The sequence below is a fragment of the Perna viridis genome, chromosome 6 (assembly GCF_037379345.1).
Source record: "Perna viridis isolate PV_CMFRI_1.1 ecotype Kerala chromosome 6, ASM3737934v1, whole genome shotgun sequence".
Classification (NCBI taxonomy): domain Eukaryota; kingdom Metazoa; phylum Mollusca; class Bivalvia; order Mytilida; family Mytilidae; genus Perna; species Perna viridis.
The window spans coordinates 20,405,767-20,433,701 of record NC_142450.1 but is presented as its reverse complement, the minus strand read 5'-3'; the positions used below and the strand labels follow the sequence as shown (position 1 = coordinate 20,433,701).

Below are 27,935 nucleotides of genomic sequence, written 5' to 3'. Positions count from 1 at the left end.
TACACTATTTATAATGAGTTAAACTTCACCTGTAAAAACTGCCGGTCTCAAGCCAAGATACCATATAAATTTACTGTCAATATTGTATTTAAAGTTCACAAAGTTTTGTTCGTATCAGTTTCGATCAAACTGACTTAATCGTATAAATAAATATTAAAAATGACCCACTGATAAAGAATTCACGTTTTTAAGGAAGTGGAACAAAGAAGGACGCAAATATTGGCACAAACAGATATCTCCCGCTATGTGATATACTTTCGGAAGACAACAAAGATGATCATCAAGTCAGTGTTATTTTTGTGGCGTTCTAGATACCAAAACTTTTTAAAAAGTCCATATAAAGAGGTTTGAAATCAGTGCTGTGTGTACAAAGTGCATCATTATATCCTTCTCTTGGCAGTTTACTTCCATTCTTATCAACTGTGAAAAATAGCCTCCTTAATTATTAAAGAGTGCGTTATGGAAAAAAAAAAAAAAAAAAAAAAAAAAAAAAAAGAATAAACAATTAATTAGATATGTGGAATAGTAATAAATTCTAAAGAATTTTCAGAGAATCTTAGATCAAAATTTCTTTCTCAATATATAGAACTTTTCATTCTCCACTTTTTCAGTCGACATCCCACATCTGCAACGTAAAGACAGACTGAAAGTATTCAACATTTTTGTTCATATACAGAAACGCTAGTAGACTTTATCATAGCCCTTGCACTAGCTTCATGAAAAATAATTCCGAGTTTAATTAATTCAGCAAAAAAACAAATAATGCCGTTATAACTATGTTAATATATTGAATTTTCATTGACAACATATTTGAACAGTTTTGTTGGTAAATGTTTCAAACTATGAAACAATTTATATTATTTCCATTTTCATGATTTTTTTTCATGCCCAACTTTGAACTTAAACACCTTCTTCAGCTATTTTCTTCATGTCACTTTATTCAATTTGTCTCTACATTTTGCATACGTTTCGCCGTTGCTATACATTTTCTAATTATCGCTTCTTTTCTCTTCTTTGCATCTCTTGTTGCTAATTAGTAGGACTGACAAAAAATATGCTTATAATCTAGACAAAAAAGTAAAATCGAAAAATACAATCAATTTGTAGACGAACACATTTTTGTGTTTTTTATGAAGTCAATGATAAAATTAAGTCATAAAACAATATATCTGATTTGAAAGTTTAAGACAATTATTGTTTTCATTGTTGTAGGTGACAGTTTTGTGGGCGGTGAAGTGGAACGTGTAAACAAACTGACGAAATGATTCGACAATCGGCGATGCTAATCTCTTCGCAAGTCATGTCTGCAGGAAGACAATTTAGATTTTTTCAGAATTTCTTAAAAGTAAGGGCGGAGTTAAACTTGTCATTTTATTTAAGTGTCGAAGGTCATCGGTTCATTCTTGGAATTTGTAGATATATTTTTCTTCCGAAATTCCAAGAAAAAGTGTCTAAATATAGATTTTGAATTCCTCGAACTCGCAAGATATTAAATGAAAAAGACCCTTTTAGTTTGCTCACTTCATAAATAGATTGCTTTGTTGGCGGATTTTTTCAAATAGCTGATAAATTCAATGTGAAATTTAAGAAAATCCCATGACCTGGTAAGGATAGTTTTCTACTTAAATCCTTTCCTTTTGCTTTGCTAGCTGTGAAACGTAGCTCTATTTTTTGTATTTTTTAACCTCTAGATCGCGAAATCAAAAAAAAAAAAGATCAATAGCTACGATTTCACAGCTATTCCTTTGCAAGTAGGGGAAACATGATTTTGAGAACTTTTTTGTAAACAAATAATTTTTTTTATGTTTTTAAGATTAGTGCATTATAAAGGATTTAAGTCTGTTGGTATTGTCTGTTATTTGTATTTTAAAACATACAAATTGTAACATGAAAAGTGCAAAATATAGCTTTTCTTCAATTTTTTACATGTGTATTGAACATGTTAATGAGGCGCACATTTAAAAAAAAATGTTTTAAGTATATTTGATTAAAATCTTAAAGTAAGCATTTTTATGCTCTAGGTATATAATACACACATGTATGCACATGTTATAAAATGCACAGCTATATTCTTTGTAGGAGATTTGCCTGCTGTACTATAGTCTATTTTTAAATATTTAAATATTTGAAAGCTTCTGGAAATAAGTACTGTATTTAAAAAAATAAAAAATAACTTTGAAAATTCTATAAGCAGATATTTTACCAAAATCTAGGAGATTAGCATCACTTATAGAGGTGTTCTTTTTTGTTGAAATCTGTGAGCCTCCATATTTTTTGTTTTATACTGGCCAGGTTGAAGTGTTATGTAAATGTTCCCATTATGAACATAAAAACAAAATGTACATGTACAGTAAGATAATAAAGAAGTATTTTCATTTTGTTTCAAATATTTACTTGATTATATGTCATAACAAATTTCCAAGAAACTGCATTGTATTACATGTAGGTATTGAAATGCAAAAAAAAGACATTCAGTATTGGAACAGTGAATTAGACACCTATTTCATCACGGAAAGTGATTAAGAAAGGGAAACCTATATCATTGTTTATAGGCACACATTTGGGGATATTGATACATGGAAATCCAAAAAATCCAAATATTTCATGTGTTGACTGGGAGTACAATTCTCAGTGAAGGTAGTTGAGAAGGAATATACATGTACCTTAAATACGGCCTTTTATAAGAAATTCAATACTATAAAATCGGCATATCTGATCAGTTGGTGGGGTGTACATACACTTTAGGGAGGTCTCTTACTACCTAGAAATACTTTGTCACATATTACTAGTATTTATTTCCATGAACCATCTGAACTTTTCACGATTGGTTCCATATCCTTGCTTTTGTTAACCAGCAAGTACCCGTACAGTGTCCTAGCTTGATGGTTTATTTCGTTCCTTAATTTTGTATCTCAGTGTACATTTTTGTCATTAATCATCGTTGGTTGTTGTTTCAACACGTCAAAATAACGTTGAAAAAATTCAAACTCAATCAGAATTTAACGAAACAATAGACATGCTAATAACTTACGACATTAACAGTAAAACTATTGAATTATCACCTTTAGTTTTGCATTTTTACCTCTGAAATGTAAGCATTGAGTACCAAGTACAAAATATTCGGAGTTGAGAGTACTATTTTTTTATTTGAATTTCAGTGTACGGTACTCAGTGTCTGGAGTACCAAGTAGTCCCTACAAACAGGCAAAGTACCGAGTATTCAAAGGGGTTATACCCTCATCTGCATGTTCGTATGTTTTTTTAAAGGATAAAATGATAAAACAAGACCAATCAATAGTTTTTGCTAATCGTTGAAAATTGCAAAATTCCATGAAAACAGAAGACTCGGGCCAATGGCTCAAGACCATGAAAATGTTTTATGCTTCTCTTTGCTGTGGATTTAAAGAATCTCCCCAGTAGAACAAATCTGAAATAACAATAGCAACGTGGAGCTTTGCTTCCCCTCGCCACTAAATATTTTGCAAACCAATATAGACACTCTATTAAGTTTCTGGTACATGTAGAGAATGGTGGACTGACTATGCATACTTTATGTTTTAACTATGTAAAGGCAATCTGCTAAAACTTGCAGTATTTGTTAGAATCTCATAGAATCTTTAAACTGAATTGGGTTAGTGCGTGTTAAATGCTGGAAATGCTTTAAAACCACTAGGAAAATGGCTAGGTTATCCTGTATAACAATGATCATATCTAAAAAAGTATAAGTATCGTAACAAGCTTGACCTTTTTTGCTTAACCTTGTGCAATTGTCATTCATCATAATAAGTTTGGTTAAAATTCGTTGATGGATGTTTATTCTATGACATTCATTATAACGATATCGACAATAAATCAAGAGTCCCATATCGACCATGACCTTTGATGCATGTCTCTGAAAATAGGACTCAAGATCTTCCTATGCATATTCAGTGTACTAACTTTGGTTGAAATCCATTTAAGCTAACGTTAGGGTACCAATATCCACAAGCAACTCCATTGGGGTGGGGTAATAAAATGATCTCGAAACAAAGTCGATTTCCTGTTGATACCGGTATAATTTTGATTTTTAAAAACAGTTATTTATCGGTACTGCCTCGATTTTGTACCCCGGTATATCCACTCATCCATATACCCCCAAATGTGTGCCCATACACAGTGTATATACTGTGTATGTATAAACATATTATATAACAAAAAAAGCATTGTGTGTAACCAGAATTGGGCTCATCATCTAATTATTAAAGAAAGACAGATTAGTATTTTTTCTTGTTTTGAATGGACTGAAGGGGAAATCAAAGTAATGGAGGGACACTTGGACCTTCTAGCAACATGTAGCTGGGACTTTGTACATTTTTTTCAAATCTATCCTGATTTGATTACAAGCAGTATTCAGTTATATTGTAAAAGGATTAGAGTATTTTTTCTTTATTATTTTTACAAATTATAATATAAACAAAAGTAACATGTAACATTTTTTCTCCTCCTTCCCTTTTAAATAAGTACAAACAATTTATGTGCATTCAGTATTGGTCGCTAACAATTGATAGGGCCAATTTAACTTTGAATAAGTGGTCTTAATTGTTTTAAGTTGAACTTGTGATAAATATTGTTATAGTATTGTTTAATTATACTTGGCTTTGTAGGTCAGGAAGAGGGTTTTGATGACCATAAAGAGAACTCAAATCAGAATGACGAGTGGTGATAGCCATGTCAGAAAAAGACCGCTATCAATGGACCAGGCGTCACAGTTTTTAGCTGCATTATTTTCATCTAGTGACATCAGCATTTTATCTTCAGAGGTTGGTTTGACATGTATATACATCTGCAGCATTACAAACAAATCTTCTAAGGCAAAGAAAACAATATCTGTGTTTCTGCTAACATGTTCTAAAGAAACTAGGGTAGTTACTAGGTACATATATGCTAGCAAATCTTTTCATTTTATTCAAAATTTTTTGACAGGTTTGTTTATTTGAGACACATTCAGACTTTAATTTTGCTTTTCAAATGGTATAAAAGACCAGAGTAGGCATGAAGAATGTGAACAGTCGGGTTATCAGAAACACAGATAATTATTTTTAGGCCTTAACATCTAAAAATGGTGTTAAGTAGAAGCAACTAGGTAGTGAGACCAAATAAATTTGCTTGATTTTCAGGCCCTCTCTTGTTTCTTTTGAGAGTGTATTATTATTTTTATGGCCACACCTATGAAATAAAAAAACAAAACAAAAATATACCCAAATATATATTTTTTTTTATAAATCTTTTTATTGAATAGGTGTTACAAAATGAAATAGTATTGTGTGTTTTTGAACTGATATCCTGTATTAATTATGTACAAAGGTATGAAGCTTCTAAGTATTCCTCTTAAGTGAAATGTCTGCCAAAATTTTTTTCTTATCAGCATTTTATTTGTAGTTTATGATCTGTAAGTCAATTTTGACTTATTTTTTCTATGCAGCCAAACATGGACCAGAGACTTTATCATACAGTTATATACATATGAAAATTCCCTGCATGGATATACAATGTAGTTGAAATTTCAGAATTTGCTTTGAATTACTGTTTTACATAAATTGTTATCATTTACACTGTGCCAAACCAACAGATTGACTGCATCATAAATCAAAGGGGCTTACACTGTTTTTATTGAGTAGATTAATTAAAATGATTCCTTTTAAAAGTGCTTTATCATTTACTAAACTTCATGTAATAACATTATTGGGAAAGTTATTGGTCTTAATGACCTTACTGTATTGTATGTTCTCTTACCAAAATAAGGAGGGGGATAGATTTTTCTTTCAGTCATACAAATGATTTTTAAAGAGTAATCAAGGGAACCAAGGTTATAGCGGTAATCAAAAGAATGTAATCCAGGGACAAAGACCAGACATGGAAAACAGACATTCACAACAAAGAACATAAAGTAACTAAAATCATACATACAAAGTAACAAAAGTAAATGAGCAACTCGGACTCCACTAAAAACTGGGAGCATGGACCAGGTGCACCGGTAGGGTAAGCGTCCTCTGCTTTTCTAGAAACACCTGCCGAGTTGCTCATAAAAAGTCAAGTCCGGGTAGACAAAGGAGGAAAGGAAAACTATGACCCGTTGAATACATTGGTATTTTGCTGAACCTTCAGCATTTGACTTGTAGGAGATAAAGATTGTGACAGCTGTTTAGATCAGAGTCAGAGTAATCATGTGTCTAATAGAGGTGACTTGCTATCTTTTATGCGGTTGCTTCTCCATCCCAGTGTGTGTCAGACTATCACAATACAGTGTCTGCTCAATTGATCATAATTTTTGTCCCAAAAAGCATGAAATGCATAACATAGACATAGGACATACAACAATACATGTAATCAATCAATCAATCACAAGATTTTTTAGTAAAATTTGTTATAAAATCTTCTTAACATTCATTTGTAGCTCTTTGTCAACCATTAATTGCCAATAAATTTTGTATTGTTCTGTTACATGTATGTTATAAAATATTATTTATGACCGTCAAGTATCATACTGGCTTTGAAAGGAAAAACTTTAAAACAGTAATTTGTTTAAAATACACTGCAAAAAAATCATATGACATAAATGAATGATATTTTTTGTCACTTATTAAATCTGAAGTATTTTTAACGTTCTGATAATTTGCATAGAATCAGTTCTAAGAATCAATTCCAATATGTTACATGTGAGTAATAAAAAAAAGATTCTTTTAAAATAACTGCAAGTTCTAAAATTGATATACGTCAAATACATGTAGATCCTCAGATACATTTCAAAATTAGCCTTGTTTTATTGTATTTGTATCAAGGACTACTTATTTAACAGATATATGACATCATATTAAAGATTACAGTATGTTATTCAGTAGTTGTTTCTAAGTAAGGGTTTGTTATGTATCAGCTCGTTTCTTGATTTAAATATGCACCCATTAACCTGCCTTTGTTTTTTAGACCACTACATGATTTTTTATGTTACATGTTTGTATGTTTTATCATTAAAAATGTGTAATCAATTGCAACAAGTGCAGATCCAGAAATTTTGAAAAGGATGGTGATTCCAGTCAATTATTTTGCAATTTTTGCTCTAGTAATGCATTAAATTTACATTAGTTTCCAACATTAGTAGCAGGGGTTCAAATTTGCATTCAAGAGAGCAAGGTCCTAGACATTTCCAAGTTTAAAATCAATGGTCAACTTATGAAAAAAACAAAGCCCTTAATACAATAAAGTGTCAAAAGGGTTAAAGGCCAAGGACCCAGATAACTGAAAAATTAATGGTCCTTGGTCAGAATTTGAGGGTCCAGAACATCAGACCATAGCCTCTATAGGAGGGGGAGTTAACCTTTAGAACAATCCCGAGGTCTTCAAATGTATTAAAATTGAAACTAAGGACATAATGCTGACTTAAAGGATTTTGAAATATTACCATACTTTCTATTACACTTTCCTGTCAATTTAAAAAAAAACTCTCCTTAAGAACAAGGAAATCATAATCACCGTTGTGTGAACTTCAGACTTTTTGAAATTGTTTTATTTCAGTGTTACCTTGTTTGATTTGTGAAATTGACCATTCACACTCAGATTATGTTTGCATTACAAAACTGTAATTCTCTACTGGTGTAATTAGTTAAAAAGTAGCATACAACTTGTACAAGGTACATCAATCATTACTAGACTATTTAAAATATACATGTATACAATTAAATATATATTATACATTGTATATATGTATATAGGCCATTTAAGTCTTTCCAGGTTTGTCAGACTACTGCTTTATATCTAGGTCACTAGATTAATTTTTCAGGTATAAATTTGTTCATTAATAATGTGTCTGTAACGACTAACAGTCCAGGTTTTACCGTTTAGGTTCCATATATATGTACATTTTAACAGGAATCCCCGGTCTCCAACCAATCTTCTGCTCATGTATACATTTGTATATATTTGTATATCTACTTTTATTAAAAACTAGTAGAAGAATATATTAAGTGATATCAGTCTAAACTGAACCCTAAATATATACTGGAAACCTGTTTAAGCTGAACTTTATCATAAATTTTGTCCCTGTCTAAGGAGGTAGACGCAGGGTAAGGGACAAAACTCATAAAATTTGACAAATATTTTGATGGCTATTTCTGGAGGTTATCGGATATAAATATTTGGTGAATGGAATAAAATCTCTGCATTTTTTTCATTCATGTACAATTTGCCCGATTCTTAGAGGGAGAAGTATTTAATGAAATTTCTCAATTTGAGGTAGTCAAATTTATATTTTGAGCTATGGTGACCATATTACAGTGACTGCGACCTTTGACCCAGTTGAAGTGAAATGGCCCAAGATAAATACCAGTTTATCTACAATGAAGCTTAAACAAGGTCATTATATACGACTAAGGTTATGTTCAACTCACTGTATGAACTTAATATGACCATAGAAATTTAATCAAGAATAGACTGAAAAAGAATATTTTTCTACCGTGAAATCTGTAGGAAACATTTAAAATGTAAAATCTTGCAGTAAATTAATCTTCCATTGGTGGTTAAACGTCACTTGCATTTTTAATTACTGGCTTAAAAAATACACATAGCAGAAAATAGCATATGATCAATGTTTTAAGATTTTACTTAGAAAATTTTGTACATGAATTTGGTCAATTTGTCAGCATATACTTTTTTGATGTTCTAATTAAGAGGCAGGTGACTCCCCTCTGACAGTCAAAGGAAGAGAATAATAAGTCCTTACAGATTCAGTCTTCTCTTGATTAAGGAGGTAGACCTAGTGTAAGGGACATAACTCTTAAATCAGGGAAATGTTTGTATCATATTCTATTTCACCAAAGCCTATCAAGCTTTCATTTGAAATGGAATGAAATCAGTCCAAGTTACTATGATGCTTACATGAGATAGATGTAAAAATGGTGAATACAAACGTTCCAATGATTTGTAAGAGTTGTGTCCCTTACCCTAGGTCTACCTCCTTGAGTGACTATCACCTGATAGTATTGTTACGTAAGGTTTTCCATATTGGCTTAGTTATTGGTCGAAGGCTAGCCATATTGGACTGAGGTAAAGCCGAAGTTCAGTATGACTGGTAAAGGACCTATAACTCAGCCAATATGGAAAACCTGATGCAATTATACCTTTATTGACTAACTAGTCCAATACATCATATTGGCCTAAGCCAATATTGATCTTAATCAGCCAATATGACGCATTGGAGCAGTAAAAGTTGTATTGGACAGCTAAATCATGTATTGGCACACTTTTATATTTTGTGTTTTTATCATATTTAGGCTAATTTTCGAACGTTAGTCAATAATGTAATTTAAGACAAACAGAATGTGTTATTATTAAATTCAATGTGAACAGAAGTATAAAAAAGAAGAGACAACCCAATAATTGAATTTATAAATAGAATGACCAGGAACAGTATCCTTCAAAATATTTATTTGTCCTAAAATTTCCTTTCAATTAGTAATAGATCAGTTATCCTTAAAATATGTAGGGTTTTCACCTTATTGTCAAGGATTGTTACCATGGTTACTGAAGATGCTTATCATCATGATGCTATACCAACAGTTCAAAGAAAAAAAAATATATGGTAATTAGAAGGCTCTTTTACAGGGTATTTTATTTTTTCCACATGACATGAAGGAAGTGGCAGGGTTTTTGATGAGGAAGTCAAATTAACTCTTTTAACAGAATTAATTAATTTGGGACTTTTCATGACTTTGTATCAACATATCATTATAGTTAGCCATGTTATTGTAGTGGAAATGATCAAAAACTTGTGTCCAGAAAAAATATTTTTTTTTATGTTTTCTCATAATCTTGTTGGCTTTTTTACTAGCACTCCTGCCAAAAATCATGCAAAATGTGATACATGGTTGGAAAGCCTACATATTTTTATTTTTGATATTTGTTTTAAAGCGTTTTTCATATGATCTGGTCTTAGGAGATATGAATCAATTTAGAATGTATTGTAAAATTCAAGATTGAGGGGGATAACTGTGTAAATGACACTAAAATACAATAGGAACTGTTGGATTTTTCTTCTAAGACGAGACAGATTGAAATAAATACACATTTCATCATATTTGACCATAAAGCAATTTGTAAAAAATAAAAATGTGTAGCTTTTTTTTGGATGTGTCTCTGATTTCATTGTTTGAATGATTTTTACAGAGACTGTTACTTAAGTATAGATTAAATCAGCCAGACAATGATAAGTATATGTGCAAACTTTTTTGTCAACTTTACTAATAACATAAGTACATATATAATATGACCAGTAATGTTCCTTTAGTGATCATTTGAGAACCACTAAAAGTAATGAAGGAGATTAGAAATTAAGGACAAAAATTGCCTGGTTATCTAGCTATTGGTGTGAATAATTTTTTTTTTAATATACTTCAACTTAATTAGCTGTTTTGAATTTTTTCTTACTATCTTAACCTGAGATAAAAACTCCTATGGTTTTTCTAACTATTAATGTGACTTTTTGAATAGTTTTTTTAAATTGTTTAGTAAGGTAAGTGTTTTTTACTTGCATGCAGGTGGTACTCTAATCAGTATCATGTTTCACGATAAACCTGGTACATGACATAAATCTGTTGCTAAATATACCCAAATAGAACAATGAGCATTGTGGTTTAAATCCTTTTTTTCTCTTCTCTTTTTTATCTTTAACAAGTTAGTCATTGTACTGTTTTTTTTAATACGTATATTCACCTTTAAAAAAAAAAAGCATTTTAAATAAGTCCATAAAAACATAACAATTCAAACAAAATTTCAGTCTTGATTTTTGTCAAGATAAATACTATTAAATAGCAGCAAACATTTTTGTAACCTTACAGGACATTTTTAAAAGGACTTGACTTATATAATTTGTTTGTAGATTGAGACCGTTGCTGTATATAGATTTGGTAAAGTAAAACCTGTCTAAACTGAACCATTTTTTTACTGTTATATTTTCCAGACATAGTGGTGGAATACATATTTTTTTGTTCTTTTATAATTCTTCTTTCCTGTATACTTTTGTCCATGTATTTTCTCAAGAATGACTAAACAGATTTGAACCAAACTTGGCACAATAATAGGACACCAATTGCTATCTGAACTTTCAGATATTGCCTCCTGTTTAAGATGAAAAAATCATGAAAAATGGCAAAAACATAGGAACTTGATACTTGGTTTAAAAATAGGTCACCACAAAGGCTTCTGTTGAAAAATAAAAAATGACTGACATTCCAAGATGGGTGCCAGTTGAAAATGAAATAAATTAAAAAATGTTAAAATAAAAAGAAAAGAGCAGCAGGAACTGATTTTGGGAACTTCTGTGACAATAGGAATGCTTGGGGGAACATCTTTGTTGGTGTCTCTAGTTAGAATTGGTTTGGTTCAGACTGATGGTTCATAATACATTCAACTTATAATGACACTTTAAAAAGTGTACTGTACAAGTTACAAATTATAAAAATATATAGTTCTTGACATTGATAGTTCATAACATCATGATCTACATGTACCAGTAATTTTCATAATTATTCTTAAGTGTCAGTCCCTGTAAGAATCAGGCAGTAGATGATAGTGTAATTTGACTATTTGCATCATCAGAATCAAGGAAAACAAACAAGATTTGCCATATCATGCTGCACCACTGAGTTACAATTTCTTTGAAATGCACAGAAAATGAACATTTCAAGGGCAGACAACTCTGTCAAAAACCTCATTTTTCTAGGATTCTATTGAAAAATTTCTGAGCAAATCAAATGATGCATAGATCAAACAATGGTCTTTTCAAATAGAGAAAGTATTCTTGAGTGATATTACATTGTCAGATTGGTGGGCTTTTGACATGCATGTTTCTGATTTTTCTGATTTGCCTGATTCTTACAAACACTTACACTTAAGAAGAGAAATCTGTGAGTAAATGAATGCATGATTTAACAGTATACACATATAAAAAAGAAACGCTTTGAGTTGAATGTAGTATGTTTTTTTCCTGTTTCAATCATAGATATATAATTTGAATGCATGTTTAAAGTCTTGTAAATTTCAGGCCTTAAAATACTTTACAGTTGTTTGAACTTGATATTTCCACCATAGATATATAATTTGAATGCATGTTGAAGTCTTGTATACTTTAGGTTTTAGAATACTTTACATTGATTTGAGCTTGATATTTAAGTTGAAAACAAGTGTTGGTTGATTAGGCTTTCAATGTTAACATGAAAGAGTAATCAAGGGAACCAAGGTTATAGCGGTAATTAAAAGAATGTAATCCAGGGACAAAGACCAGACATGGAAAACAGACATACACAACAAAAAACATAAAGTAACCAAAACCATACATACAAAGCAACAAAAGTAAACGAGCAACTCTGACTCCATTAAAAACTAGGAGCATGGACCAGGTGCACCGGTAGGGTAACCGTCCTCTGCTTTTCTAGAATCATGAATATTGAAACAAAATCTTCTATTTTTAGAATCATGTAAGAGTTCATTGGTACTATTGACAGTTATACTTTGGACAAGAATCAGATGAATTTATGAAGCCATGCAATTTAAAATAAGGTTTTATGGCAGACTCAGTGAGAATTTTCAGAGAGTTTAAACTCTCCCTTTTTCACTGGAAAATTTTGTATATTTATGTAAAATTTGTGAAAAAAATAAGTAAACTATAGCCTAAATGCCCTTACCTAAAATTATATATCAGAATCCCTGTGAACCTGTGTAAATGTAACACTTAGTTAAACAGAGCAATATTTTCATTTCCATCAAAATTAGGGTTTACTAGAAAGAAAATATTATGGAAAGTGCAAGAGTCTAAATACATAGGATGAGTGTAGCTCAGCTGACAGATTTTATATTGAAGGTTGATATTACATATACCTGTAACTTGTATATTGTACTGTTTATAATTGTACTAGAATTTAAAAAAATAATTGAATTTACAGCTCTTTGTAAACTATAGGAAATACCGGAACCTGTTACACTTACTAAATTTTGCGTCATACCTATTTTTGTTGTTTTAGCAATGGTCAAATTAGCGAAAAAAATAGTATACTCTAAATTGATTTTTACACTATTAAATTCTTATAATTTTTCAAAACAGTAACAATTGATAAGTTCATTTGATATAATACATAAAAAAATAATGAAGTAATATATTTTTATTCACGTTATATTTGCCCTTTTGGGGAGTGGGGCAAAAATGAAATTTTCTATCCTAATTTTTATTTTTAGAAGTATACACAACAAACTTTAAGAACAATTAGAGATCCTGCCTTTTTATTTTTCATTATAGCCTGTCCTGCCTTTGTTTTTCAGCAAATTGTTTATCTTGCCTTTTTGTTTCAAATTTCATCCTAGCTCCACATCCTCATAAAAATCAAATGGTATTCCCTATAATAGCAACTGCTGAAGCCAAATATATAGGTAAATTCTCATATATCATAATTGATATGGTTCTCAGAAAGTAATTTACAATGTACTTTATTGTGTATCTTGATATCAATTCCAGGAATTCTCATTATTGAACTAGTATCACTTAGATACTTGCCATTTCCACAAACTATGAAGTACTTAGAATTCAGTTGAATAGGTGTAGTGTTATATAATCTCAATTTTCTGTCTATTTTTAAATTTCTTGAGATTTTGCGTTTTAATTAGCCCTAGGGAAAATCCATTTAAAAGGGAAATAAATAAAGTCTTCTTGATGAAAATAACATTTACCTTACTATTTGTGATACATGTGCATTTAAAGGGATTGTAATTAGCTGCATTTAAAGGGATCGTAATTAGCTGCATTTAAATATGCTGCATTTATATCCTAGGAATGCTAAATGCAGTGCTTCTTCAGGCAGTAACAATTATGTAAATAATCATTTATTCATGAGAACATTTTTTCTTTAGTGAGTCAAGGTTTGCATGTTTTAAGAGTAGGTTATGCATAATTGAGACGGTTTTAATTTACTATATTTTTTTTACAAAAAAGTGTGCAATGATTATGTTATTGTTCATTGCTTTTGTTAATTAAGATTGATTTAAAAATTGTATATAATTGCTGAGATGTGTTCATGTCAATGTGTAAAATACATGTACAGAGGAATGTGATATACTTAACACAATCCTCAGACAATCCTGTCTTAAGGAGGTAGACCTAGGGTATGGGACACAACTCTTACAAATCACTGGAACATTTGCATTTACCATTTTACTACAATCTCATGTAAGCATCAAAGTAACTTGAACTGATTTCATTCTGTTTCAAAGGAAAGCTTAAAAGGCTTTGGTGAAATTGAATATGATACAAACATATCACTGATTTAAAGAGTTATGTCCCTTACCCTAGGTCTAACTCCTTAAGTAGAAATTTCATGAAGTCAATTTTATGTGCATTGAACCTTTGTAAATGAATTGATTGATTGACTCTTTTTTAATGCTCTATGGCAGTCTGGAGAAATACAGTTTTGACAAGTTTCACTGTTAAGTGTCAGTCTTTATAAGAATCTGGCAGTGGGTGAAAATTGATATGAAAAAATCCACCATTTTGAAAGTTTGTTTTGAGTAATTGCACCATCAGAATTGTGGAAAAAAGACAAGATTTTTCATATCATTGTGGTAAATTGAGTTATAATTTCATTGAAATGCACTGAAAATGAACATTTCAAGGGCTGATAACTTGGTCAAAAACTTCATTTTTCTAGCATTCTATTGAAAAATTTCTGAGCAAGTCCATTGATGCAGTGATCAAATTATGGTCTTTTCAAACAGAGAAATCCTCCTTGAGTAAAATTATCTGGTCAGACTGGTGGGTTTTTGACATGCATGTTTCTGATTTTTCCCATAATGCCCGATTATTACAAAAACTTACACTTAAGTTGTATACCATTTTGCACCCGCTCTGTTGTTAAGGCTACAAGGTACGAGACTGATGAGAGCTATTTTACTTTATGGAGAATATCATGAATATAGAAACCATGGATGAAGCGAAACCTCCATGATTTAGATTGTGGTTTACTGTAATTCACAAGCAATGATATTTGCTGCTTCCATGGGCAAGAAAAAATGTAAAAATAAGTCTCAGTTCTTATTGAATACATATTAGAAAGAATGTTAAATTATGAAATCAAGTAGCAGCAAATTGGATTGGCATCCTGAAAATTTGTGAAAAAAACTAGTGAACAATATTGACTGTGTGGAGAAATAATTTGTTGACTTTATTCATTTGTATATTTTCAGGGGTTTAACTGCATGTTGTACCTAAAATTTTTGTAAAAAAAAACAAAAAAGAAACAGGGACTTTTTTTTGTACATTTGTATTTTACTCCATGCGTCTAGACTCTTTAGCAATTAAGGTTTTTCTCCTGCCATACTGATTGAGATGTGGTTGCTGCACCTCTGATTTGGCTATTATCAAGTTACATTTATTAATGAAGATTTAATAGTACACCAGCCTTGATTTGTTAATAATTTAATTTCAGATGTAAATCACTTTTTGATTGGATAAAAAAATGTTCGTCATCTTTTAGTCCAAATTTTGTTTCTGTGACATTGTTATCCTGTTTTGATGATTTAGTTGTTAAATTTTTATGCTAAAATCAAATTATAAGAAATGACTGTTATATTTTTTCAACCTATTTGAAATAACCTTAATGCCCATGGTGCACACTTGAAGATAACCTGCTATGCTGTTTATTTAGTGTGCACCACTTGATTGAGGTTATTTCTTCATAGACGGAGAAAATGTAACAGTCGTTCCTTAAAGTCATCTTTTAAAACTATTGTAAGTACATGTATTTATTTTATTGCAGATGAAAAGTAAGGATTTCATGCATTTCTATAGAGAACTTGAAAATTCGAAGGAGAAAATGCTATTTATTATAACATTAGCCAGGCAATATGGATTACATCAAGATTTTGTGCAACAAACTGCCAGGGGTGTGATAGAATCTGAGGTAATTAAATAATCACTGAATCTGTGATAATCAACTGATCATTTTATCTGACGTAATTAGGTAATCATTGAAATTTCATCACTTTAAAGATATTGGAAAAGTTTTCATGAGAATGTTAGAAATCTAAGGTATTTGACGTGAAGGTGTCTATCCCTGAAATGTTCATTTTCAGTGCACATGGAATAAGTTATTTTAACAAAAATGATCTGGAAAATGACTTTATCCGTTAATTCTGAAGGCACAATGAAAATGGTACAGTACCTGAACTGATCCGTGCAACAAAAATTGTGATTGGTCATCGGTCACCGATCAGTTTCTGGTCAGTCATCTATCCGTCAAACCGATCCATTAAATTGTTGATTGCATCACATGACCACAGAGTGGTCACTGTAATTTACGGTTTTTATCGTTTTCTTCGTCAATTTTACAGATATTTAATTTTGAAATAGATTTAAACATCAGTTTATACTTTTATTTTACATTTCAATAAAAGAGCTCAAATGCTACTAGTCATAGACACCTATGTGTCATGTAGAAGCGCTGAGTTTCTGGGCACCCTATCCAGAGACACGTACATTAACATAAACTATATAATCACAGGGGCTTGCTCCCAATATCAAATATACAGCCAGACTAGTATATAACACGAAAAGGGGGATCCCAGATTTGGGATTAACTCGCTTCAACTCATTTCTAATTAATAAAATCGAACATAATACTATTTACTGCTCTGCAACCAATCTAATGAATAAACACAAGTATCACCACCAAATACTTCTTATTATATACAGACGGGTTGCATATATGATAGTGGGAGCAAGCCCCTGTGATATAACTTCACCAATCATGCCAGGTGCAGAAAACATTAGACATGCAGTTTTAAAGCCCTGGAGCACCTACAGCTCTATTTTAATAGCTTACACACGGTCAATAGCTAAATAGAATGATTATTGCAAAAACCAATAACACCAGACCAAAACAAAATGACAATCCCCGAGAATTGCATTATCAAAGTTCCTATGACATTGTCTATGCAAAGTTTCATTTGTGTTTGCCATCTCTGGGCTTCCGATGTCACGAGGTGGTTACCTTAATAAAATACAGATACAGTGAATGATACATCAGGATGGTTTCGGGGTTTGTGCTACCCTTTTGTAACAAAAATGGCCAAAAGATGAGTGGCAAATAATAGCCTGAAATCCCTTCCTTTATACAAGTTTCTTGATTGGAACAACTGCCCCTTTTTTCTGTCAAGGCCTGCATGAGATATCTGAAGACAGTTCTTCCAATTGGTACTCAGCATTCCTCTTCATATTTCAATTCTATGATCGAAGAGTAGTATTTATATACTTGCAGAGTTTTTATTTCTAGCTAAACATCAAATGTTTTATTAAGCATTTAAAAATAAATAGGCAACTTGGATATATCAACACTGAACGACTTGTTTATTCGGGTAAATGCATAAAAATAAACAGGTACTGATAAAAGGTCATCTATTTTTTTAATTACAAACTAAATTAATCAGCATATTAAGTTCACAGTAAAAGTTGTTTATTGGGTTTGTTTATTGTTGTCAATAACATAGCATTGAAATGAACATATTAGAAATACCTACAAAGTGGACCTAACTATCTGCATGTGAACCTTAATGGGGTATGTCATTGGGACTATTTTCTTGCAGTAGTGTAAGAAAATTACAGATGCTATCAGGCTTTACAAATCTAAAGGCTCTGGTGACTGCTATATCAATTCTGATCTTTGATCTAAATTGATAACAATGTGTTTCATACTGAGATTGAATATCCTGTTGGCCTGTGCTCATAATACATGTTTTTGTGCAGACAATTTTGGTCCTTGAACAAACAGGATACAGGTGTGAACAAGTCCTGTTTTAATTAAATTGTACTAAAAATGTCTGGAAAATTTCTTGACATACTTTTATATGTAAGAATCAATCAGTATGCACTATTCACCTTCAAGTAGATTCTTTTATGATTTACATGAACTAGATACATGTACACTTGTTTTAAATTTCAAGAAATCCTAGTTTCTGTCTTAAAACAATAAGAAAAAAATATTGTGGGTAATTCTTGTCTATGTGCATTATACCCAGTAATGTTGCTATGATCACAGCACAGATCTACGTGTACATTTAAACCTATCTTAAGGTACCTTCCAAGGGAGAGATCCAAGAGGATGATCATAGTCACATAAGACATGTGGTTTTTCTGTACCAGTAAATTTGACATAGAATGCACTACGTAGGGAAATTTTAATCATAGTCTTTTAAGACAGGTAATTTCTGAATACAGATGGTTGCCATGGCAGGTAATTTCTGAATACAGATGGTTGCTAAGGCAGGTTACTGTAACCAACAGTCCTAAATGTATGTTGTATTTGCAGGAGCGTGGTGAAGCTATTATCCTGAGGGCTGAAGAACGGTTAAGACATGCTTTGATACCTCAATATCAACAGTTATTTAGGAATGTTAGTAGACAGGAAGATGGAGTGAAGTTCCTTGTGGACATGAGGGCTGATATACTGGTAAATGAATATTTTTTTTGTATGGCCATAATTAAGAATACATTTGTTTCTCCTCTCCTAACCTAACATCACAGAATAGGGTAGGTAGGTAGGCTCCAAAGTTTTTTTTTTCAAAAGTACATGGTCTATGATCCATGGGGAGAACTAATCTACAAGATAAAAAAAATTAAAAACTTTGGGTAAAGATACTTTTCAATGGGAAGAGGGGAAACATGTAAGTTTTTAATTTTGCCTGTAACCTCCCTTGTTGTCACGATAGAATATGCCATTTTGTATTAACTGCAGTGTAGTTTTTGTGCATGCTGAAGACAACACTTCTGCAAGGAAAATTCTTTTGTTCAGTTACAAGCCCTACATTTGTAACTCTCTCTTTCCTCTTTTTTTCACTGCAATGCCAAGTGATGTTTCGATCATTATGGAAGCATTTGTTGTACATGCTCATCCACTACCATACAATTAATATGAAATAATCTTTCTAATTCATTTTGTGTTAAAAGATTAAAAGAAGATTAAAGATTAAAATTGAAATATTTGGTGATGGATTGGTCCTATGTAGAAGGCAATTTCTCAAAAAATTTAAGGGATGAAGATGGTCATTTGATTCTGAGAGGGGTCTAGCATTTTTGTTTGGGCAGAACATTCTTTTCTAAAAAAAAATGCAAATCAGAATATTTATTTTCAAATGTTAAAATATTTACTTTCATTATACAGTACAGTGAATATAGTTCATTAGTTGTCAGAAATTATTATTTTTTTATTTTCCTGGTAGTAGAAGCCAGAATGTTTATTTCTGATTTTTTTCGGGCCAAGATATTTATTTACAAAAATTGTCAGGCCCCCTTTTTGAATCAAATGGCCATCCCCTGATATTGGAATCTGTCAGAGTGAAAGTTTAATTCAAAGTAGGCAATTGTTCATTTGCAGGGAGAAAACATACTAACTTGAAGAGACTTTTGAAAAGGTCTGGTTGTGATAGGTTTCTGGCATATTTAAAGTTCCGTTTAGAAATGATACTGTACACTGAAACTTAGGACTGTTCATTTCCCGAACAAGTTGAAACACCTATTGACTGAAAAAAACCCATTATATTCATCCAAGGGTGGGTGAATGTACACACACTAATGATCATTCATTAGGGTACTAACATTTTATTATTAGAGACTGGACTTGTACCAGCAGGTATTTATATATACTGCTACATTAGAAAGTACATGTACAAGTAAGTAATTGGCATACACTTATAGTTGTTTGCTGGCATACCAGTTTATATGACAGGCTTTTCAAGCGTCTATTATAAAATCCATATCATTGTTTAGGATGGTCAATAATCTGTTCCAGGAAGATTGTGTCCAATTTCAAACTTGTGGTTGTGCAGTACTAGAAGATTAGGTATATGGTCATGTGACATGAGATAGTTTTTCTATCCCCATTCCGAAGAACAGGGGGATATACTGTTTTACCCTTGTCTGGGTTTCTGTCTGTAACAATTTTTTCTGTCATATTTTTCTCAGTAACTACTCTTCACAGCGGCTTGAAATTTTAACTCAAATTTCCTCTTGGTATGTCATACAGTGGGATTCATTTTCGGAAAAAATCAAAAACTATCAGTTTAGTGAGGACTTTATTTATTTTCAGTCCTAATTGAAAGTGGGGGTATCACTATTGAGCCATCGCTCACATTTCTTGTTTCATTTGTTAAGAAGACACTTCTGTATAATATATACTGTTACAAACATTTTATTTCCAGACAAGCTTGCCTTCAGTCACCAATGAGACAGAGTCAGCTTACTTAAGATTAGTAACTAACTCTATCAGAGATCTCCTAACGCTGTGGTTTACAGTCGGTTTCCTCAATCTACAGAGAGTCACATGGCAATCTCCTTGTGATATGGTCCAGAAGGTAATTTTACCCAGGGTTTCACATTTTTGTTGCTAAAATTGTTTGTTTAATAAATTTGATAATTTTTGCATCCAAATAATTGGCAAACTTGGAAGTACAATTGGAATTTTCAGAAAGAAATCTATGTACATGTATCAACTTAATCTGTCAATCTAATGGTGTGTACATACTGTGAAAGTACTGTTAGTGGGTACCAATTTCGGTGGTTTAGGGAAAAAAAGTGAGTTAGAAGATTCTTGAATTCGTTTTGATTTTCCAACTCTACCATACAAACAAATGGGAAATTTCCCTTTTGTTGGGAACCAAATTTCGTTGTTATCTAAACCCACGAAGATCATGAAAATTAGTACCCCACACAAGCAAAAATACTTACACAGTAATACATTACAGCAAGTTAGATAGTAAATGTAATGGTTTAGATTTGGTCTAGATTGAATAACCATTACCTACATGTAATTGTCTGTCTTTGTGGTAGTGAATTGGAATATTGAGAAGGAGATTTAACTTTCTTATAATCAGGCAAATATTCAAATACCAGGCAAATTGTGTGTTAGACTGTTTAAATCTACTTTTTGCCAGAGGCTGTATTTCACTATTAATTTGTTTTCTTTCTTTTCCTGAAATTGAAGTTGTTGATTTAACCTTGCTTATTTTGTTGATGAAAAATATAAATGATAATTTACACAAATTTTAATTGTTCTAAACAGGTATCAGATTACGAAGCAGTTCATCCCATTAGAAACTGGACTGACCTGAAGCGAAGAGTTGGTCCATACCGTCGCTGTTTTGTATTTACACATAGCAGTATGCCCAGGGAACCAGTAGTTGTATTACATACAGCTTTAACTAATGATATTACTAAAAGTATACATGTGAGATTTTATTTATGATATTATAATAATTGTCAAGGGCTAGTGTAACCTTTAAGATGACTTAAAGGAGGTTATTTTTGCCATAGTAGAATCTGGTGATTTAGATGCAAATAGAAGTTAAAAAATTTTGGCATTACTCAGAAAATTTATTAAAGACAGACTGCTAAAATGTGTGAAAATTAGCACCCAATAAATATTAACGGGAAACTAGAGATGCCTTATGGATAGAAATGTCACTTACCATAAGTTAAATGACATCATAGGTCCTAGTAGACTTGGGACAAATTGTCTGTGGCCATGTCAGGCCATTTGGTTTGAAGCAAATCACTTCCTGTCAAGCCTAATCAGACCCACAGTGATTCAAAGGCCATAGATTAAAGGTGTAAAGATAACTGTTATGAGGTCATTGTCCTCTATATTATAAGGTTTTTTTTTGTTTCCTGTTATATTGTTGGATAGCTGATAAATTTGTGGAGGTGCCAATCTAAATTTTGAAAGGGATCCAGAAAAAAGGGGAGTTTAGGCTATTGTTTGTCATATTTTTGTCCATTTATTGCATACTATTTATAAAATTTTTCAACAAAGGTCATTTAGAAGGGAAGTATCCTGAAACTTCCTGAATTTCTCATTTATATGCCGTCTCCTTTGTCTTCAATGACTTCATTTACACAAGCAGGGAAATGTTTGCTTTGTTATAAACCTTGATAAAAAAGTTAAATGAACACACAAATTCTTGGAAACATAACAAGTACAGAAATTAAGACACATATAAAAATTCCTAGTATATGGTAATTTAATACATACAGAAACATTGTATTAGATTCCACAGATGTTCCTGGTAAACTAAAGTACAGAACATTGGTAGTACTTGTACAACTGTCAGGTGCAAACAAACAATCATGATGTCAGTGCTTGTTTAAAAAATTCTACAGAACTGGTAATAGGGACTAAAAGCTGTTAAACTTTGGTAAAAAATCCGAAGTCAAAAGACTTAACAGTTCATAGCTGACATACTTTTTCAGGGGTTGATCCAGGATTTTAGATTGGAATGGGGTATTTAAAGGCCCAGGCAAGAAAAATATGGAGGATAGAAATTTTTGAAAAATTAAAATTTCTTGCCACAAGAAACGGATGTTTGCTCAATTTAAAGGTGTTTTTTTTTTTTTTTTGGGGGGGGGGGGGGGGTCGTAAGCCAGGTCTATACCCCTATCTTTTGGCCAAGGCCAATTGAAGTAAAAAAAGAATGATTAAGCTTTTATCTGACATAGAGTTTATTGTATTGAACATAACAAATGATGTCTAATGTAAGTAAATAATGATGAATAGCTGGGTAACACTTAGAACAAATGAATGTTGATTAACTTATATGTATATTACAGTCCATATTACAAACGGGTCAATTTAAACCAATTAGAGAGGATAATATTGTTGAAGAAGATTTAGCTGCCAGTTCAGATACAGAAGATGCAACAAAAATTACTACTGCAATTTTTTACTCAATAACCTCAACACAGAAAGGTTTGTATAAACGTTATCTTTTAAAATTTGATCATACTTATTGCAAATACTTCTCTCTTAATTTTAGAAATTTCAACATTTTACCAGGTTAATTTTAGCTTTTGGTGCTGTCCATCTGTCACCAATTCACATGTTATGCATCACTTTTCGTGCATGAAACATACCTTCCTCTTTTCATTGTTTTTCAATTTTTGGTTTCATATTACATTATCATATTCAGGGGATATATTTAGAAATGTAATACACAGTGATCAATAAAAGTAGTCTGGTAATTGTGGTTGTGGCTTATATAAAAAGCTATAAATGGGTTTTGTCGACTTATAATTGTTTAATTAATGTAGCATAAAACACAGTAGAGAAAATGAAAAAGATTACAAAGAACAAGCTATGATGACACAAAATATATTAACATTACAGCTCAAACACAATAAAATAGGTATGAATTAAATGCTTCTGAAGTATGAAGAGTGCCTACTTTTAGCAAGGCACTGACAATGCAGGATGTTGAAAGTATTTTTCCAGATATAAAGCATGATGCTTTTTTATAAGAAATATGAAAGAATAGTGTATGTTGGTTTGGTATGATATATTTCATGAAAATCTTATTGCTTTTTACTCATTCTAAGAAAATATTAATTTTTTTGTAGAAAAAACAATTTTTGTTTGAATAATTGAAAATGTATTTTTTCTAGGTCTTCATGGAATTGATTTGGGAAATTATTTAATAAAAAAAGTGGTGAAGGAATTACAGTCAGAATTTCCTGGAATTTATCAGTTTTCTAGTTTATCGCCAATTCCTGGATTTAAAGACTGGCTCCTTGCCGAGATAAACCAAACTTTACATGTAGAGGGTGAGTAATTGATATTATCAGGAAAGAAGTAATGGTTCATAATTGCAGGATGTGGCTTGTTAACAATAATGTTTAAAATATTTGAATTAAAAAAAAAGGATTTCTCCACTTATTTCTATGAATTATTTTTCTTATTATTAAACAGAATGAGGAAATGATATTAAGATGCTATCATTTTAGTATCAAGCATTGCTTGGTTCAGGGTAAAAACTATTTAAATGTTTATTTCAATTTTTACAGATCCTTTTCTTGGTAGGTTCTCTTGAAGCAGCAATTTTGTTCACTATAATTTGAATAAACTTAATTTTGTACTGTAGGGCCAGATTTAGAAATTTATGGAGAGGGCTATAATTTATTATTGCCAAAAGTTGGCACAAATGTGTCTGTCTTTGTCCAAGGATTGCATTCTTTTGATTTCTGATAGAATCTTAGTTTCCTTGATTACTCTGTTTTTTTACAGACCTGTGCGAATCAACAGACAATCCATTGTTATTAGATAGTGAATTAAAGATTATTCGTGAAGTAACTAACTGTGACTCAAACAATGTGTATAATGCATTCAAGAAAATTTTAGCAAATCATGAGTGGGTTTCTAAGGAACATATTTGTAGAGCATTGCAGAGTATACTCATCAGACTATGTTGTCGATATTTGTATGCTGAGAAACGACGAGGATATGCATTAAACCCAGTCAGTAAGTGGAGAGCTACTGTAAATGTACTAATTTTCATGGTGGCAGAAAATAGCAATAAAAGTACCTGCAAAATAAATTTTAAACACAATACAATGCCAAACCTTTATTTGAAACTGTGAAAATTGATACCTGCTAATAATTTTGCTTGACAGAATCTGCGGAAATTAGCAACTGCGAAAAAAGTATGTTTACAGTATTTTTCAAGCTACATTTTAAATGGTTAAATACAAAACTCCATAAGAATCAGGCAGTGTGAGAAACATCAGTCCTGATTTTATTCCTCTTTTTTTCAAATCAGGAATTTACTGTTACTTTCCTTTTTTTATTGTATGTTTACTTCTGACTTAAGCAATTCCCCCTTTTTTGTTGGCTCCATATAAAACCACATCTTAAACATGCATGTGGTAAGAAAAATATCACTTTGACAAATTTGCAGAGTTCTAGAATACTCATTTTTGTCATTCCACACAAGTGAAATTTGGCCCTGGAAATTTAAAAAAGATTATATTAAATTTACAAAATGAAAATTAAGTTAGTATTTAGTTTGAACACCAATGATTTTTTTTATATCAAGGTCATTACTTTAAAATAAATTTGAAATGAATATTTGACATGCAGTTGTAAATTTACAATAAAAAAGTGAATAGTGGGCTAAGTTATCAAGCTCAATGAGGTGGGCATGCCCTCATTCAGTTTTGTTTGTTGACAAATGAAAATGCTTTATTGACCAATCCATGTTGCAGACTCTTATTTATTTGAACGCTTCATGGATTTTAGTATATAAAAACTAGAACAATACTGTAGTAAAAAAAAATGACAAAATCTCAATAAAATGTATTCAGTAGTCTTAAATTCACAGCAGATGCAAATTGCAGTTTTTTCTCCATTGTAGCCAACTTCCACCTGAGTAATGGTGCTACTTTATGGAGAGTGAATTGGTTGAGTGATATGTCAATGAGAGGGATTAACCAATCATGTGGCATGATGGTGAACTATAGATATTTCCTGGATAATACAACAGAAAATAGCAAGAGATATCTAGAAGAAAATATTATCACAGCTTCTCCTGAAATTGTAGAACAAGCTGCTCTTAGAAATCCAAGAAAAGCTGAAAATTAAGCTAATTTTATTTTTATTTGCACAAGGTTAAACTAAAATCTGTTGTGTAAAGCATTTTTAGGGCAGATTTTAGAGGTTGGGAATACACAATAGCATTTGTTGTTCGAGGAATTTAGTAATTAACTTTTCTTTGATTATTAGTTGATATCTTGTTTTGATTGAATGATGACAAACAATAGACAGTAGACCATTTTACATATTTATGGAATGTAAGCCATTTTAGCAAGGGACGTTACCCACCAAATTGGGGAATGAAAGAACAGTAAACATATTTCTTAGATACTTTAACTATTTTTACTTAGGTAAGTACCTAAATGATTTAAAGTAAGTTTTTTAAAAGTATCTAAGTATCTACCATGGCTCCAATAAATCAAATATTTGAATATGAAGTCTACCATTGTTCATTTTTCCAGTTGGACAGTAAACCAGTCTAGGGTTGGGGGTTACTTGTTTTTGCTTAAAATTAAAAAAAAAAAAAAAAGTTAGAGTTGGGAATATGAAAAAAAGACTGTTGAAAAGAAATACTGTGATTTTTTTGTCTTTTTTGTTATGTTGAAAAAAAATGGCCTTGTGTATATAAATAAGTAAACCTTTAATGTTCGTCATAATTTAATCCAAACTGAGGTTTTTAAAGCAATAATTTAAAGGCAGCTATTATATTGTCTTCCATTATAACATAGATATTAAGCGTGATTGTGCACAATTAAGTGGATATCTTTATAAAATTTAGACATGAGGTGATGCATGCAAAAAACAACCAAATTCACTGTTTATTCAGAAACAGTTACAGGCCACATACATGTAACTAGTTTGTATCTGTTGTTGAACTATGCAGATTTGTTATGAAATTGGCACTTTGTAAGAGTTATCATTCTTGATTAGGTTGATTTTAGGGAAATGAGTCTATCGATTTATAAAAAATACATCACAATGTACAGAAAGGATTTTAGTTACATAAAGATATAGAATATGAAAACTGAAAAAAAAAACAACAAAACAAATTAACTTTTGTTTGGTGAATTTCAGCACATTAAATCACCTCTACAGTGTTCTAGGATTTTAAAAATTTGTCTAAGGTATCACTGAAAAACTCTAAATGAAATTACTATGTTAACAATTAAAGTTTGGTTTCCATACTAACAAATCCCTTCAGAAATTAAAATTTTCCAGTTGGGAAGGTGGATGGTATTAAATAATATTCCAACAGGGAAATGTAATTTTTCCAAGCTGACGGGAAAGTGGATTCCTAGAACACTGCTCTATCCCTTGTGATGTCTGAATTTTATATAGATTGATACTTAAGTATGGGTCTGTTTAAAAACAAGGCAGGGGTTGATTCATATTGTCAAGATAATCAAACTTTTCTGTCGTAGAATGCAATGAAATTTTAAGGGTTAATATCTACAGTGATCAACTTTTATTTGTACTCTAATTGTTGAAAACAGTTTATCAAAGTATTTCCATTAACAAAATTTTGGATTAAGAAATGCATGAATAACTGATCATTAGCTTTTGCCTGGTTTTAAGGCAAAGCTGCACTTTAGTGCTTTGTGTAGTGAAGTACTATTCTGTGTAAGAATCAGGCGATGGATGGCATATAATTTCTCTTAATTTAGTCATTATTGCTTTTAACATATTCAGTATATCTAGAAAACAAAATAAAAGCTATTTAAATTTATCCTGCATATGTTTGTCTGCTTTTACATGGAAAAAGGTATTGGAAAAGTTTCCTGTCATTTTTCATAGTGCATTTCAACATGTTAAACTAAACTTGACGAATTGATGTCTTCAGATGGCAGGCTTTACACACACTTTTATCATTATTTCTGGGGGTTGTGAGGTAAAAATACTTGGAAATGCAATAATAATTATAATAATTATAATAAAAATAATTAAATTCGCTCTAATACTACCACAATTATGGAGAAAAACAAGTTGATCAGGTTTTGTATAAATGAGACGACCTTTTCATCAGGCCTAGAAAGTTGTTTGTTTTCTACATCAACATCAACCAAGCTTAGTGTATCGAGAAGCATCGTATTCATCATGCCACACCTACTTAAGAATTTACTCTAAAATTATTTATCTAGTATCTTATTGCAGCTTTTATTGTATTTTTCATTTTTTTCAAACTTGATTCATTTAAAACAGCAAGGTCAAGCTGTGTGGCACTATATATAGTAATTTGAGATTACTGGGTGAATAGAATGAATGCTGAAGTGTGAAAGTCTCAGTAAATCTGATAAATTAAAAGAGGTGAAATTTATTCATGCATGTAGAAAAAACCCATAGGTCTGACAATATATTTCTGCTCACAGGCACTTAGGCTGCCTTTAAAAAAATCCTAGGTTCTCATCCAATTTTGTTCTGAATTTGGGTAGGTGGGCTAATTTAAAAAAATATATTTATCAATTTTTGTAAAAAAAGATATCAATTTTAAAGAAAATTACATAAATTGAACAAAAA

General features: G+C 31.3%; 1 protein-coding gene across 4 annotated transcripts; it reads left to right on the top strand.

Annotated features, from left to right (window-relative positions):
• Positions 1 to 1,217: 1,217 nt before the first annotated feature.
• On the top strand, positions 1,218 to 26,504 carry LOC148614018 (malonyl-CoA decarboxylase, mitochondrial-like). Of its 4 annotated transcripts, none has more exons than XM_088587760.1 (10): positions 1,218 to 1,345; positions 4,644 to 4,799; positions 15,828 to 15,971; positions 18,375 to 18,515; positions 20,263 to 20,415; positions 21,123 to 21,287; positions 22,667 to 22,805; positions 23,498 to 23,656; positions 24,117 to 24,350; positions 25,243 to 25,950. In XM_088587760.1, exons 1-10 carry the CDS (start codon positions 1,262 to 1,264, stop codon positions 25,467 to 25,469), a joined length of 1,602 nt encoding a protein of 533 aa, XP_088443886.1. In that variant the 5' UTR covers positions 1,218 to 1,261; the 3' UTR covers positions 25,470 to 25,950. The 4 variants fall into 4 exon arrangements, with proteins under 4 accessions (XP_088443886.1, XP_088443889.1, XP_088443887.1 ...); XM_088587761.1 differs by lacking the exon at positions 1,218 to 1,345 and adding an exon at positions 1,520 to 1,604 and having other exon boundaries at positions 25,243 to 26,504; XM_088587763.1 differs by lacking the exon at positions 15,828 to 15,971 and having other exon boundaries at positions 1,224 to 1,345.
• Positions 26,505 to 27,935: the final 1,431 nt, after the last annotated feature.